The following is a 15,756-nucleotide window of genomic DNA, read 5'->3' on the forward strand; positions in this document are numbered from 1 at the left end:
CAAAAGTCAACACCGGGTCAAGCAGGAACTGATTCCAGGTATAGTCAAGTAATTGACCAGGTTTTCTAGTTTTTTTTTCCGGTTTCGGGTAAGGTCATGTTTTGACCAGGTAAAAGTGGAACCGGTTCCGGCGAGAAACCCAACATCAGGTCATACCTGCCGGTCGGGTGCAGGTAGGAACCGGTTTCGTGTCAGGCCCGCAACCAGGTATTTTGTGCACCTCTATTCGTTGGTATATGGGGGCAGCCGTTTTAGTTAAAAGAACTCAAAACTATCTGTACCTGATCCGACCTATACCAAAACTTTGCTACTTTAAAGTGTGACCTAATTCACAAGACCGACCTATATTAAACATTATTAGTTGTGTTCGAACTACTAACACGTGCGGTTATATCCAATGTAGGTTTCAGTTATATCCAACGTAGGTTTCAACAGGACATCTTTGTATAAAAACAGTGGCAAGACAACAGCCAGCATCGCGCTTTATGCTTTGGTCGTTTTGGCCCTATTTTACATGTAGCATTCATGAGGAGCAGAAAAGAGAGAAAATATTATAAAGTTTACCATGACAAGTAAAGCTCAACATTGTACGATAAACAAACAGAAAAGGCAGACGCAAATAAGTGCAAGCACTATGTCCTAGGTGCAAATATGCCATAAGAGGAGAATACATTTTAACATACAAGTTTAACTCGATTTCTCCATTCGTTCAACACGTCTTGCATGCCTTCCGGATAAGGTTTAGCAAAATTAAGTTCCAGCCTTTCTACGGCCCACACGAGCAACAAACCCGGCCTTGATTTGAGCAACTGATCTTCCAGAACCACACTACAAAACCAAAAAAAATTCTAATGTCAAGTACTATATTTTGACCTATTTTATTTACAACTAGGTTGCATTCTTTCTCTTAACAAGTTAATAGAACTGAATAAAACGAAATAGCTAAAAGCAAACCGTGTCAAAAGGATTGCAAGCAGGTTTTATTCCTAAAACAAGATTTTATCAATGTGATGATATAGTTATCGTAATCATATCTAACAAATTAAGTAGTAATAAAAATGATATAAAAAAGAACAAAAAGTGTGCTTAGGTCAATCCAACATTCCAACCCGACACCTCACCCGTCTATTTTAGCCCTACCATGTATTGCTACAAATGACTAAATTGAAATAAGTCGCAAAGACAAGGAAAACTTATGGCATGAAAAACTTCCTAAATAAGTAAAGCACAAAAAGTCGGATACAAAAAACCTTTCTATTTGCATAAAGATTTTTTGGTACAATATATATCAAGAAAAGAGTAAAGCCCTATAAAATTAGTACCACGACCTTAAAATCAACATGTCATAAGAGTATGTAATCAATGTATCAAACTATTGATAAATTGACATTTAGAATGCCTCATAAATCCATGGTTTTACTTTCAAAAGAGCTAGGCAATTATCAACTCAGCAAAAGGAATCGGCAATTTGGGTTAATGTTAACTCCCAACAAATCAAAACTAAAAAAAGGTTAACTAGAATTCAGATTGATCGAGCATATTAACTAGAATTCAGATTGATCGAGCATATCAGATGAAATTTTTGAAAGGCGGAAACTTGCTCAAAGTGTTGCGCTTATTGTTCTCAGTTTCTCGCCTCCTGAATCGACTTTGTAAATGTGGAATCATATTTTGGTAATAACAAAACCCAAAAACTTTGTCCAAAAATATACTGACAAGTCAACCCAGCCATTAACAAAATTATCTGTTTTGTTTAGTACTACAGGCAAGAAGTGGGGCACTATAGGCAGGTTATGTGAGTAATTTGATGAAGCAAGTAGTTTTCATTAATAGGCCAAAAAATTTTGAACAAATGTTTTAGAATTTAGTTAATAATTAAAATACAATTATGAAGACTATATTATGAAAATAATATCTTACTACAACTTTACTAAATGGATTCAGAACATGAGACAACCAAATAACTGTAGCCCATTTGACCTACACGATCACTCTAATTTCACCGTAACTTTTTTTTTAATCTGTGAGCGTTAAAATCTAACACAAACCGCAAACTCCTTGTGCTGAGTTAATAATTTGCTTACGTTTTCAAGTTGTTTTTATTAAAAGAGAGACCGTGGATTTATGAGGACTTTTAGAACACCAGTGACCCAGTACCAATTTATGTGTCAAATGGTCAGTAATCTAATGCATACATTATACACCCGCCTTTTGTACATCAACAAATGTGTGTGTGTGTGTGTGGTGAGTGGGGGAGGGAAATTGGGTGTGAAATGTACCTTCTCGCATCTGAGGAAGAACAGACGGTTCTCCTTTGTAAGAATTGTATCTGGGCTCTTGCAACCATTACAGATAACATACTCATCTGTAAAAGTAAACTTATCAGCAAAAACAGCAATGAAAAGTACTCAATCATGAATTATAACAAGATGGAAATAAAGACACAATCAATGAAAGTAAAAAAAAAAAAGAAAAAAGTTCATGATTCAGAGAGGTAACTTACTGACGTATCGACGCAGAATCCCTTCAAAGTTTTTAGGTGCAAATCTACCTTTTACAACCAATCTTTGCTGCCCATCAAGTGATCCACTTGTACCGAGCTCAGCAAGCAAGAAGGTCATAACATGCTCTGGCTGCCTATGCATCCTAATATACAAAAACAGACAAAGGTCAGCAATAACCAACAATATTTTAAACAGAAAACATTTGATAATTCTTAATACAATAAATAACCATAATTCATTCTATAGATCATACAAAAAAGTCAATAACTTGAGCACTTACGATTTGCAAAGATCCATAAAGTTCACAAAGACTGTTTTCTTTGTTCCTTCACGAAGAACTTGTGGTGGCCTCATGACTGTTCTCCTTCTGTCTCCAGCAAGCTCCGGATTGTTTTCACGAAGAATATTAAAGACTCGGTCCAGAAGCTGAACAAACATATAGATCAGATAAAACATCGCAATAGAATCCTAAAATGCCATATCAAATATTTGAAACAAAAAGTTGTGTACCTCCTCGTACTTGTAATCACGGTCGGTTCCTTCCCATGGAAGTTTTTGTGGCTGCAAGTCAATTCCTTCTCCATCCTCATCATCTCCAATGGGATCTAAGCAACCAAAAACCATAACCGTTAATCCAAGAAAACTAAAAAGAAAAACTTTATGGAGAACAATAAGTTAATCAACAAACCACTTACAATCTAAATCTTCATCAGCATTCTCTTTTTCATCATCCAAGAGATCTGTCTGAACCTAAAATGATCGCAAAGAACTCATATTCAGGTATTTGTAGAAGTGTGGTATAGAGTACAACAAGAACTGTGTGTATAAGTTTATAACCAAGTAACTAACCTGTTTCTTCTTTTTCTTTTTCAAACCAGTAAATGTAGGTTCAATAGTTTCAGAGACTGCATACCAAATTTGGATTTTAGTAAAACTTGAGAATGACAAAATCCAAAAGGTAAAACATATAACATAACTTCAAAAGAATTATCAAAAGGCTTTAATGTTGATTCGTTTACCAGATAAGCTGTCGGTTTTCTCAACCAACTGTTCAACAGGATCTTCAGCGGGATCTTGAATAACCACCTTCTTTTTCTTCTTCTTTTTCGTTGGGTCAAAAGGTGCAAGCTGCATCATGGTAAAAAAACATTATGAACACACCGTATTCAAGCTGAACACATATTTTGTTAAAAAAAAAAAGAAATTCAAATACTTGAATTTTTTGCCAAGCAACAATTAAACACATTATGCCATCAAATACAAACTTAAAAAAAAAAAAAAAAAAAAAAAACCCTTTATACTTACATCTGCAGCTTCTTCCTTCAACTCAATTTGATAGTCTTCCTCTGCCATGATTACCAAATCTGAATCCTTCTGCTCAAAAACAACATACAATAACATGACCACAATATCCTAACTGCAAATGCATTAATTTTACTCACTTATATATATATATATACTCATACACGAGCCTAAAGTTACAAAACCATCAAGGCCAGTAAACAAACCAAACGTCCATGATTTGTTCGGCAGGAAGTTTGTTTATTTAAATAAACAAACGTACATAAACAAAGTTTTTGTTTATTTAATTAAAAGAACGTACATAAACACACATTTTGTTCATTCATTTGTGTTTGTGAACGTCCGTTTACGTTTGTTCATTTATGCTTGTTCGTTTAAATACATAAGTAGTTATATATCCGGGAAACCATGTGATAATAATAACAAAACTCAAAAAAGAAATCATTTTTGCATAACTGTCTTTTACATATTTTGCATATAAACACATGTAGAAGTTTTTTTAATAAAAAAAGGCATTTTTATTCAATTACATATTCGTTTACAGGCCTAGAACCATCAAATATAATATTAACAATTAACAAAGAATTCAATCTGAAAATCCAAAAAAATAAAAAAAAACAGTCGGATCTATTTCAAAAGTTAACCAGTGCATACGATAGACCCTAATTAATTTGTAAGAAAGCAAACAGTCAACAGAATAAATCGATTAAAAATATACTTAAACCCTAGATTGAAAACTGGGGAAAGACGAATTGAATGAATGAATAAAGAAGGAATGGAGAGTAAAGATGAATTGATTCTTACCTTGGCGATCCAAAACTTGGGTTGTCGATTGCGGCTGCCTCTCAACAATAATTAATATATGTCGTTGATTCCAGAAACGCCCTAACCTTTTTATTTCCTTTTTATATTTATTTATTTCTATTTTCATTTGTTTTGTTGGTAACAAAACTTATAAAAAAAATGGAATAACACAATTCCTTACTTGACTAGTTTACGTAAGTATACAGTTACTACTAAATCAGTACCAAGTTTTGAGTTTTGAGATCGGTACGGTACCTTCGAATTTTGGTACCGAACCGAATATTTCGGTACCAGTACCGGTACCAAGATTTTGTGATTTTTGGGATATGTATTTTCGGTACCGGTATGGTACCGAGCTCATCCCTAGTTTACTTTTGTAAGAATTTGAATTTGCAGTATCCATTTTAAAGTTTTTGAGTGTGGGAATTGATCCAATTAAGATTCAAGGTGTCGCAAAAACTCTTCGTTTTTAAAGCGGAATCCTTTCCGTTCAATTACTTGGGATTACCTGTGGAAGCAAACATGAACCTAGTAAAAAATTGAGGGCCAATCATAGAGAAATTTCAAGGCATTTATCATCTTGGAAATCCAATACAATTTCAATCGGAGCTAAACTAACACTTCATTTTCTTTGCTTTTTAAAGTGTCAATACAAGTAATTACTGATTACCAATTCACTAAATACTACTCATATCCACTAACATAAGCACTAACTGGTTGACATGGAACACGAGCAAATATATGTATACCCGCTATCCTGACATGATTGACACCAATAAATATGACACTGTTCGTTTTTTAAAACCAAATCGGATCATTCCAACTAATAAGGCAACCGGTTGAAGGACCGGTCCTATTAACATCCATATATGATATATTAGTTTAAGGCCCATGTATTAAACGGGTAATTAATGAAAATGAAAATTTTAAACTTTAACCATGAAGTAAAATACAGTCAACAAAATAGCAATCTTCTTATTGCTAAAACCATGTATGCTACACAAAAAAGTCATATAAATAAATGACAGATAGTTCATAGAGTAAATCATTATACATATGGATTATAATTATAATATTCAACTTCAATTATTTAATACTAAACACCAAAATGTATATAATATGTATTATCCATGTTTTTAAGATTTATACAAAATGTTTCGATAAAATTAAGAAATTACACATTTTCCCGAGTTTAAATGCATATGAGAAAATTTTAAATCTAAATTTGAAATAAATCTTATATAAAAAGTTATGCATTGCTGTTTGAATCTAAGTTTAAAAACAATTTGTAGTTTACCATACAAATCTAAATTCTTCGACAATAATGCACCTTTATTTTCTTTAACTTGTAATTACCCGTGACTTTATTAATTTTATTCTAGCTGGCCTGTAACTTTAATTTTGATATTTTCTTATTTCACCATTAATGTTAATGAATGAATTGGTTAGAGTTTATATTTAATAAAAATAAACTTGAATTCATGTATTGAAATGAGTTAAAAGATAAGGACCATATAATGAAATTGGTTGAAAATTGGGTGAGTATGGCTATATGATTGACAAGTGACAAAAATAATATTCTTTTTATTATACTAGATAGATTTAACTCTTTACCTAAAAAAATAGTATTCGCAATTTGGCGGTAAACCCAACCTCCACAGTCCACACATAAGAAGAGCACCAGAGTTGGGATCTTTTATTTTATCTTGTATCCGACCTCCAAATCCACCTTCAAAAGCTTCTAAGAGTCATCCAAAAACTCCCCGTAATTTTTATTATTAGAGAGGAACTGTTTTCACATAATTTCTTCTCTATTGAAGTTAAAGTGAGGTGGAGCCATTTGATTTTGTGCAGGTTTTTAACCAAGACTCTCCATTTGATAACTTTAGTCTTGTCAACCTTACAAGTGCAACCAGTAAATAGTTCTTCACAAATTTAAGTTTAATTTAATTTCTTACATAGCTACTACAAATACAATATCATCTTATAAGATCTAACATCCATTTACTACATTAAAGACGTGATCGAGTTTTAAAATAAGATTTTTTTTTGTTGCAGTTTTTAAAACTTATAAAGGTTTGCATGTGATGTAGCCTTTTTTATTAGGCAAACACTCCAAGAATTAGAGAAAGGAAACCAAAGAATTTGAGGCAATTTTCTGTATATTTCATTCAATGCAAAAACCAGAATTTAAACATGTTGGAGACTAGGTTTATCACCCATGTCCCTTATTCAATGGGAAACATGCACAACTACTTCTAAAATGCAGGAAAGTAAATCCTAAAGACTTGGTAAACAATGATAGGAAAACATGTAAACATGGAACTTGCAACTCAATCTTCAAATCTGATGGGTTTCCGGGTTTGTCTTTTGGGTCTGCCATTCATAGTACTCGTGGTTGGGCGCCTGACTGGGTCGTATCAGCATGATTATATATAAACCACAAGAACAACTCATATAAATTACAAATTTCTTTCATAACACACAACTTAAGTTTATAAACCATATATGACAAAACACTAATAGCAAATAAGTAGTCTATTAATTATACGTGCAATCTTTACTCTTTTGATACACGAAAACTAGTTTGCTAGACTAGTTATCGTGATATCAGGTTTTCTTAAATTGACTTATTAACAATGATAAGAGTTTTGTTTTGATCTAATTGTAACTAGTTAATTAATAAAATTCTGCACTATTTAGACAAACATTTATACGTATATTGATAGAGACATGAAAGGAAAACATATGAAGGTAGATTATAACATGTTTGTCTACTATATATAAAGAAATAAGAAGAAAAAGGTATCGGCCGGACATAAATGAATAGACATGAGCGAACTAATTATCTGAGTGGCAGGCAATTCATTTGGTGACATTTATTTATTTATTTTGTGTTAATTTTCTTTTTAAATGACTTGTCATGAAAACCAATTTGATTATGGTGGAATATTCTTAAACCATAAGACAAAAATTCAACACAAGATCTAGACAAATAGTATTCTCAAACAAAAGTTGGACTTTGTTTTCCTCCGTAATTTTACATGTTTGAATATGTCGAACAAAGTAGAAAGTGGTCGATTGTTGGAAACCTCACACTCAACTTTGGCCAAGCAATGAGAGAAAATTCAATTTATTTGAATATTATATTATTGATAGACTAGTGCAGATCGATTACCGGTTTGTTAGGAAAAAAAATTGATACGATTTTGTATTAACTGTTTTCACTTGATCTTTTTTCGATTCAAGTATGGAAATTCGTGGATTTGTGACATCTTTCGGTAAACGCCACAAGTAAAAAGGAAAAAAAAAACATAACTTCGTAATTTATACCATTTATTTTTTTAACAGATATACCATGTAATTGATGTACTTAAATCGTGCATAATTTGTTTAGGACATAGTTAACATGTTTACTAATTATGAATTAGTTTTAAACAACATCAACCTGGAACCAAAGGATCTATCCAGCGCCGGCCCTAAGAATTTGCGTGCCCTGTCCGAACCGAAAAAAGTATGCCCCTTGAGCCTTAGCGTACTAAATAATGTAAACAATTTCTAAACGACGATTAAAGTTATGGCAATAAACATAACAATTAGCAAAATAATTGTATTATAATGAGTTTATGACATACTGAATAAGCTAATAGCTAACCGAGGATTTGTGAAGCTCACATAACATATCTTGATAGCAACTTGGTGAATCAACTCATCCTAGTTTATGCTCTCTAATATTTTGTTCTCGATAGCTATGATCACCAACTCGCTAAGTCTTTCTTGGAGCATGTGAATGGTAAATAAGAATTCAATAACTACAATTTTGAATAACTCCTTTCTGTAGATGCTACTGCTACTGTTGGTGTTTGAAGTCGACGTTGTTATCCCGCCTATTCGTCTCATTTTCCTATTTATTTGCCTCTTTTATTGATTAATAAAAAGTAACGGATCTCTTTCAATTTTTAATGACCTATAGTGCTTTATGTAATTTTAAAAAAATTGGGTTTAAAAAGCGTATGAGTTTTTTAAAAATAGTGGGATTATAAGTGTTCGGGTATTATATATATATAACACCGGGAATTTTAAAAATAATTTATGCCCCCGAAAAAAATGTGCCCCAGCCGGGCGCCCACATTGCCCGGCCTTAGAGCAGGCCTATCGTCAGCCATCATGCACCAAATGTCGTATGGAGAGCTTGATAGTGAATGTCAATGGGGAACGGAACTAGTGTTGTAAAGAAGATGAGAATGGGGTATGTTCTATGAGAAGTGGATTTAGAACACAAGAGTGAGGACTACGAGCATGGTGAAAAATTATGAATGAGTTGTAAGCAATGTGAAGCAACTTATAAATAACATATGGTGTATTGGTTTTTATTAATTTTAATTATCATCTTTTCGTCGTTGTCGGTTCCAACTAACAAATTGGCTACTAACGGTTTCATCTTTTAGCGTATTTGTTCCCAACGGTTTGTTACTAACAGAATCCTAATACCGTTAGTCTCAGGTCGCCGGGAAAACGTTTTTGGCCGAAAAAGCCACATTGTTTTTTCTGGAACTCAACATTTTCGTCCTAAACATCTTTGTAACTTTGGATCGGACCTTTAGGAACATATTTCTAGCAAAAGCCGCAATTATAAACCTAGAACCATCGTCAAAATCGGTATGTGGTGCTCAAGTGGTGGTGGTTGGTTGGTGGTGAGTCAGTTGAAGGCGGTGGCGGTGTTCAGGTGCTATTCAGGTTGAGTTTTTCGACAAAAAAATGTGACTTTTCTGGCCAAAAACTTTTTTCCGGCGACCTGCAAATAACGGTGTTAGGATTCCGTTAGTCGCAGAAAGGAAAAGTTAAAATACAAAGGGAGACAAAAATGAGAAGGGTGAGAAAGATTTATGACCACACAAAAAACCCCTAAAAAAAGTTCCAAAAAATTAATTAAAAAAAATCATAACTCAAAATATAAATAAAAAATTAAAAAAACCAAAAATGTTTCCCTCATCATTCTCGTTTCAAAAAAAAAACTCCCGAAAAGGCACAATGACGAAAATGAACAAAAGACACAATTATAACTACAAAAAAACACAATCAATCGCAAAATATAACACAATGTCGAACAAAATGTAACACAATGTTGACTAATATAATACAATATCAAGAAAAAAAGACACAATGTCAAGGAAAAAAGACACAATCAATTACGAAAATAAACACAAAACACAATGATAAATAAAAAGACACAATAGTTTTTTTCACTCAACATTGTGTTTTTTTCGATTTTTTTTTAGAACGAGGAAGACGGTGGAAACATTTGTGTGTTTTTACTTTTTTTGTTTTTCTATTAAATTTTGAGTTATGATTATTTATTTATTTATTTTTAATTCTTTTTAAAGGGTTTTTTTGTGTGGTTATAAATCCTTCTCATCCTTCTATTTTTGTCTTATTTTGTAGAATAACTTGACCCCCACATCTTAGGGATACAATATTTTCTGAAAAAAATTACTTTAGGTTTTATGATTACACACATATGTACATAGGCAAAGTTTGTGTGTGAAATGATAGTTTAACAATAAAATTGGACCACCGATAACTTATGTTTGATAGAGCATGTGTACTTGTATGTCTCTTGCATGTGATGCCTTCGGTCTATGTTCATGTTACCACCTACGCAAAAACAATCCACTGCCTTAATAAAACAATAGTTATGTAATGATGTTTTTGTAACAATTTACTAGGTATGCAAAGATGAGATTCAATACATAACATTTGATTTATGATATAAGGCCACTGAAATTAGTTGGTTATAGCCATCTCGGTAAGATATTGGCCCATGTGACCACATTTTCATTGGACGAGTTTATGAGAATCCATCCATATTAGTTGAGTCTATAGTTGTATATTAATGTAAATTTGTTTAGATCAGGTGTTATGGGCTAACACCCTTATCCATGTCATCAACATAAGGTGTCAATTACTACCAAAACAGGTAGTGTGTGAGGGGTGCCATTGGCTTGGCAAGCGTGAGGGCGAGGGATGTCGGGCCAGACTCATTTCTATCAATCACGTCACTTTTTCACAATGTTTAAAGAAGATAATTTTAAATAATAGTTGTGTTGTTAGTTAAACCATTACATGGTTTATTTATGAAAAAGTTAGTAACAGCCCCAATGTCTACATGGTAATAATGTGACAAAGCATTTTTCACTTTTTAGTTAAACAACGTCATATATAGTCTTATAAAGGGTTAATCGTGACCATTTACACATCGACATAAATTAATTTGATTATTTTAAGCCAACCCTTAATCAAATACTTGGGACCTCAAGCATTAAAGTATGTGATCCGACACCCTAAATACATTAATACAGCCAACTTAAAAAAGCAACCTTATACAATGTTCTAAAACATGCATATAACAATTAACACATCACCAAGGGTTCATGAACACATGTCATATCTATGGCACATGGGAGTTGCTAAGGAATAGGATGTCTTTACAACCTCTTTACCAACCGTATCTTTATGCCTTTATGGTTCGTGTCTAAACGGCTATTATATCACAACATTCGTGTCACGACTTGCTTAGGTTGGACCACAAGGTTTGTCGGGGTGTGCCAATGACTTTTGTAACATATATTATAATCACACTCTCAGTTAGCCTTAGATCACTTAAAACCCTTGTTCATGATTGACTTAACAGTTAACACTTAGAGCATTTTCAAATCTCGTATGTGGTCATAGACCTAGCCACCGGACTTCACCCCACAACACTTCATCCGATTCCTTCTTCTGCCGTCTCTTTCCACCACAGCTCTGGACAAGTGCGTTGAAAGTGCTATTAGTTTTGATCAAAACGACCGTGCACGTGATAACTTTGATTGTTCATAAGAAGCCATTTTTTTCTTATATTTGTGATTGAGTCCACCAAGTGTGGAATAGTGAGTGGTGGCTATGGTGTTGACAACCACAGTTAGCCAATTAGGCAACGGTTACTTTCATATCCGGTAGGTAACCAACCAACCAGTGGGACCCACACTTGTACAAAGCAGAAAACGAAAATAATAAGTTAAAAAGACAATAAATATTAGTTTGTTTTGTAGTCCTTTTACTTTTGTGATCATTCGCCGTTAGTCCTTTTGCTTTTCATGTTTGCCAATGCCTCTTGGCCGCCTCAAGTAGTCAACATTATCTGACTTTTATTTTTCTATTTTTGAATTATTTTGTTATATTTGAGTGCATAGTTTTAGTTGATAATATATTCATTTGGTTTGTTTGCATGAAAATATGAAATGCTCATCTTTTTGTTTCATCTCAATCTTTTTTTATGTGATTAAATTGGTCTGTCATCTTATAACTTGTAATAATGTTTGAAAACTAGATTGGATCAGAAGTCGATCATTAACCGCTTTGATTCAGTTAAATCATATTCCTTTAGGCCAGGCAATTGGAAGGTTGATCCAGTAACTTGGTTAGCGAGTAAAATCAAAACATTTGAAATCAAATAGTATAAGGAACTTGTGTATAAAGTTAGTAAATGAATTACACATTTACATGTGAATACCTTATAGATTTACATACAAGAATTACATATGAAATAAAAGTTTAATCAATAAAATCACATTACATTTATATGTATGTCTTCATATATTTTGAGTATTCACACATAGATAATATTAATGTTTTGAAAAGTAAATAAAAGATAGAAAATATATATTAACCTTTTAGGATTATATCATTATAAAGTTTAAACATCACCTATATTATCATCCCTAAAGTAATGTATATGAATCGAAATCGGTAATCATGGTGGTCCATGCGCCTAACATCGGTGGCACAAAGATACCCATTCAAGAGAAGGCCTACAAAAACCACCAAATTAAATGGAGTAATATATCTTTTCCCTTTTCAAAGATTCTAGGCTTCACTTCCAAGCAATGAAAATCCATGGTACATTACCATTACATATATCATATACAATCTCACTTGACCCCACTTCATCCCATATTCTTCCACAACACTACAACTAGTCAACCATTTATTTACAAGTCAACACATTAATATAGAAGAAGAAGAAGAAGAAGAAGAAGAAGAAGAAGAAGAAGAAGAAGAAGAAGAAGAAGAAGAAGAGTAGTTTTATATGAGTAACTATCTTGTTAATCATATTAACAAATAACAATATTGATCTTCATCACGAGTTCTTAAATAAGGCTTGTGGAAGAGTTTATTCAAAAAAATTTTATAAGAAGACAAGGAAAAGTCAATTTTCATCCCTAAATTAATGATGATTTTCAGGAACATAATATCATTGCTTAAAAAAATCAATAGTATTTGTGTAAATATGTACAAATATCCCACATAAACCCATCACTACAACTTCATCATCATCATCATCGTACTCAGTATATCCCACCAATAGCAAAGCTATGGTAGGGTCTGAGGAGGGTAAGATGTAGACAGCCTTACCTCTACCCCGTAGGAATAGAGAGGTTGCTTCCGGTGAGACCCCCAGCTCGATGGTAGTTTTGCATCAAGCCTTGGACATAAGGCACATAACACTCAACCATTGGGACACCGGCCGATTGGTGCATGTACCATTGTCTTTCGGCTATCAACGCTACCACATGATGCCTGATTAACCTTCCGCCACTTTTAACGTTATTTTCACGAGATTAGTAAAATAACGTCAAAATTAGTGCAATTTCACTTTAGCCCACCTGAGGGTTCACACATATACACATTATATGCGCGCACCCAAGCAGGGCATTCATCACTACAACTTCATATTTAAGCTAAATGAGTGAGCACGTTTTGTTAAACATTTGTTGCTTCGACCTAACATGCTTACTTTTGTAAGCTTTTTATACAACTTTAATAACAAAATTTTTTATTGGTTGAGTATTTATTTCAAAACTTCAATTGTTTAAATTCAATTTAAAATCCTAAACCTCTAAAATACTTTATTTAGAAACTAATAGTTAAAAGAGAAAGTAACATCCCGTTAACACACACACATACACTTTATAAGCATTTCAAGAAGTAAGATGAAGACATTCCAAGTCTTTTTTAGATTAAACAAGTCATCTTCATATTAAGATGTATTCTCACGTCATGAAACTTAAAACTTTTTGTTTTTCGGTTACATCCCTAAATACTTTATTGAACAAGTTCAAAAATATATTGGAAAGAAAACAAAACATGAAGCCTTGCATTATAATTCATACGACACAAAACTTATAATTACTACTACTAATAATAATGCTCTAAACTAAATATCGTTACACAATATTATCACACACAAAACTTGCTGATCATATAAAATCAGCTACTCTCTCACCCACTATAATACAATATACCGTTAAATATGCATTACAATTACATTAAATAATAATAATCATAATAATAATAATATAAATTTTCAAAGAAGGTCAACGAGGAAATCATCAAAGTCAAAATCACAAAACCCCTCGCCGTAGTAACTCGCCGGAGCTGCAAAATCCGGATTATCCATCGGCACATCAATATTAAATTCAAATCCACAATCGTCAATATTAAACTGCGGAAACTCATCGTCAAACGGAAGCACAGACGTCGGCGACAAAACCACGTCATCGTCAACGTTACCGGCTTCCGTTACCGAAGCTACCGGAAAATTCGTAACGGCGTTAGTTCCTTTCAACAAAACGGCAGCGTTATCGTACACCGTGGCCGCTTCCTCCGGCGTATCAAACGTCCCTAGCCACAAGCGCTTCCGTTTAGTCGGATCACGGATCTCCGCCGCGTACCGGCCCCACGGACGCCGGCGGACGCCTCTGTACTTCTTCACGGACGGTCCCGTGCGCGTCAAGTGCCGACGCTTTTGGTTCGGTTTAGGCGGTGAATCGACGTTGATTTGGAACACGTGCTTCTTAATCCTCTTGCTCGTTACTCGTTCATCATCGTCATCATCGGAAGATGAATCAGTAGCGTATGGATCGGTCATCGTGATCCGTACAACCTTCCGGTGAAACGACGTCGTCGTTGTTGTTGTTGGAAGGTCGTGTGTAACGAACTTGTTCGTCGTGACCACATGCTCTGTAAACTTCACCGCCATAACATAAATAAATCCGTAGCTAATCTAAATTAGGCCTCAATTAAACGGAATGATTCGCATAAATAGATTGAAAACAGAAGAAAGAAGTAGGTGAAAATGAAATAAAATGTTACGGAGGTGTGTGTGTTTTTTGGCGGGAAGGTGTGAAGGTTTCCCGCGCTTTTTTCTCGTCCTATTTCTTCTCTTCTGATCTGGTGTGAAGTAACCAGAGGAGGTGGTTGAAAGGAAGTAGTGTGTGGGTGTGTATATGTGGGAATATACAGGAGGCAGAGAGTAGAAACACAGTGGGATCCATGTATGTATGTATGTATGTATGTATGTATGTATTAAAGAAGATATAATGGTGTATTTATATTTTGGTCCTTGATGTATTGGCTAGTGGTTGGTTACTTTATACAAATATCGGCGGTGGTATTGGCTTTCTTTGCACTTTGGTTGCTTATCTTTAAAATAATGATAATGATAATAATAATGTAGGTTTACTTTATGAAATATCGGGAATTGTGGTTTTCTTTGCATTTGGTTTGGTTCGGGGTGAGCAGGTGCCGGTATCAATTTCTTTAAATTTATGGTATCTGTATTGGTATTGAAATGTTTGATGCGAGTATACTTCGGTACAATTTCAGCATTGAAGTAAAAGTTTAGGAAATATTAGAACCAAAAACTTAAAATTTGATACTGATACTAATGTCGGTGTTGATGTCAATATCAGTGCCTATTTACTCATCTCTATTTGGTTGTCTTTAGTAATGGAGAGGTACAAAATTACAAACTTCATGCAAGGTTTAAGTTGATTCTTGTTATAATAGATATGTTCAGAGCATTCTCAGCATATTCCTCATTCTCATGTTTATAATTACACTAAAAAAAACATTAGATTTCTCTCTTCTATTTAATTAAATATTTTTGTTATACTTTTATCATTACAATTTTTCTCTCTCCACCCTACAATTTACAAAAAAATCACTATCATTTTCCTAAATTTATAAAAAAAATCACTACATTTTCTCTCTCCACCCTATAATTTACACTCACAACCACTCAAAACCCCACACCAGTGTTTTA

At 33.6% G+C, this 15,756-nt stretch overlaps 2 protein-coding genes across 2 annotated transcripts; both read right to left on the minus strand.

The window, feature by feature from the left end:
- Positions 1 to 648: 648 nt before the first annotated feature.
- On the minus strand, positions 649 to 3,938 carry LOC143567573 (eukaryotic translation initiation factor 2 subunit beta-like). Its single transcript, XM_077053963.1, has 9 exons — positions 3,810 to 3,938; positions 3,524 to 3,632; positions 3,354 to 3,409; positions 3,200 to 3,254; positions 3,015 to 3,109; positions 2,785 to 2,930; positions 2,504 to 2,646; positions 2,280 to 2,365; positions 649 to 828 (listed from the first exon to the last, which is right to left on the minus strand). Exons 1-9 carry the CDS (start codon positions 3,903 to 3,905, stop codon positions 751 to 753), a joined length of 864 nt encoding a protein of 287 aa, XP_076910078.1. The 5' UTR covers positions 3,906 to 3,938; the 3' UTR covers positions 649 to 750.
- A 10,059-nt stretch (positions 3,939 to 13,997) lies between these two features.
- On the minus strand, positions 13,998 to 14,691 carry LOC143567576 (pathogenesis-related genes transcriptional activator PTI6-like). Its single transcript, XM_077053967.1, has one exon. The coding sequence runs from the start codon at positions 14,689 to 14,691 to the stop codon at positions 14,017 to 14,019; it is 675 nt and encodes a 224-aa protein (XP_076910082.1). The 3' UTR covers positions 13,998 to 14,016.
- Positions 14,692 to 15,756: the final 1,065 nt, after the last annotated feature.

The sequence above is a fragment of the Bidens hawaiensis genome, unplaced genomic scaffold (genome assembly GCF_021521415.1).
Source record: "Bidens hawaiensis isolate Kalapana, Puna unplaced genomic scaffold, B.hawaiensis_p1.1 tig00023430_1, whole genome shotgun sequence".
NCBI lineage: Eukaryota > Viridiplantae > Streptophyta > Magnoliopsida > Asterales > Asteraceae > Bidens > Bidens hawaiensis.

Coding starts and splice junctions, on each gene's coding strand:
- LOC143567573 (XM_077053963.1), bottom strand. CDS start 3,905: ATGTTATTGTATGTTGTTTTTGAGCAGAAGGATTCAGATTTGGTAATC. Junction 3,410..3,523: donor GAAAACCGACAGCTTATCTG/GTAAACGAATCA, acceptor TTTGGTATGCAG/TCTCTGAAACTATTGAACCT. Junction 2,647..2,784: donor TTTATGGATCTTTGCAAATC/GTAAGTGCTCAA, acceptor TTTGTATATTAG/GATGCATAGGCAGCCAGAGC.
- LOC143567576 (XM_077053967.1), bottom strand. CDS start 14,691: ATGGCGGTGAAGTTTACAGAGCATGTGGTCACGACGAACAAGTTCGTT.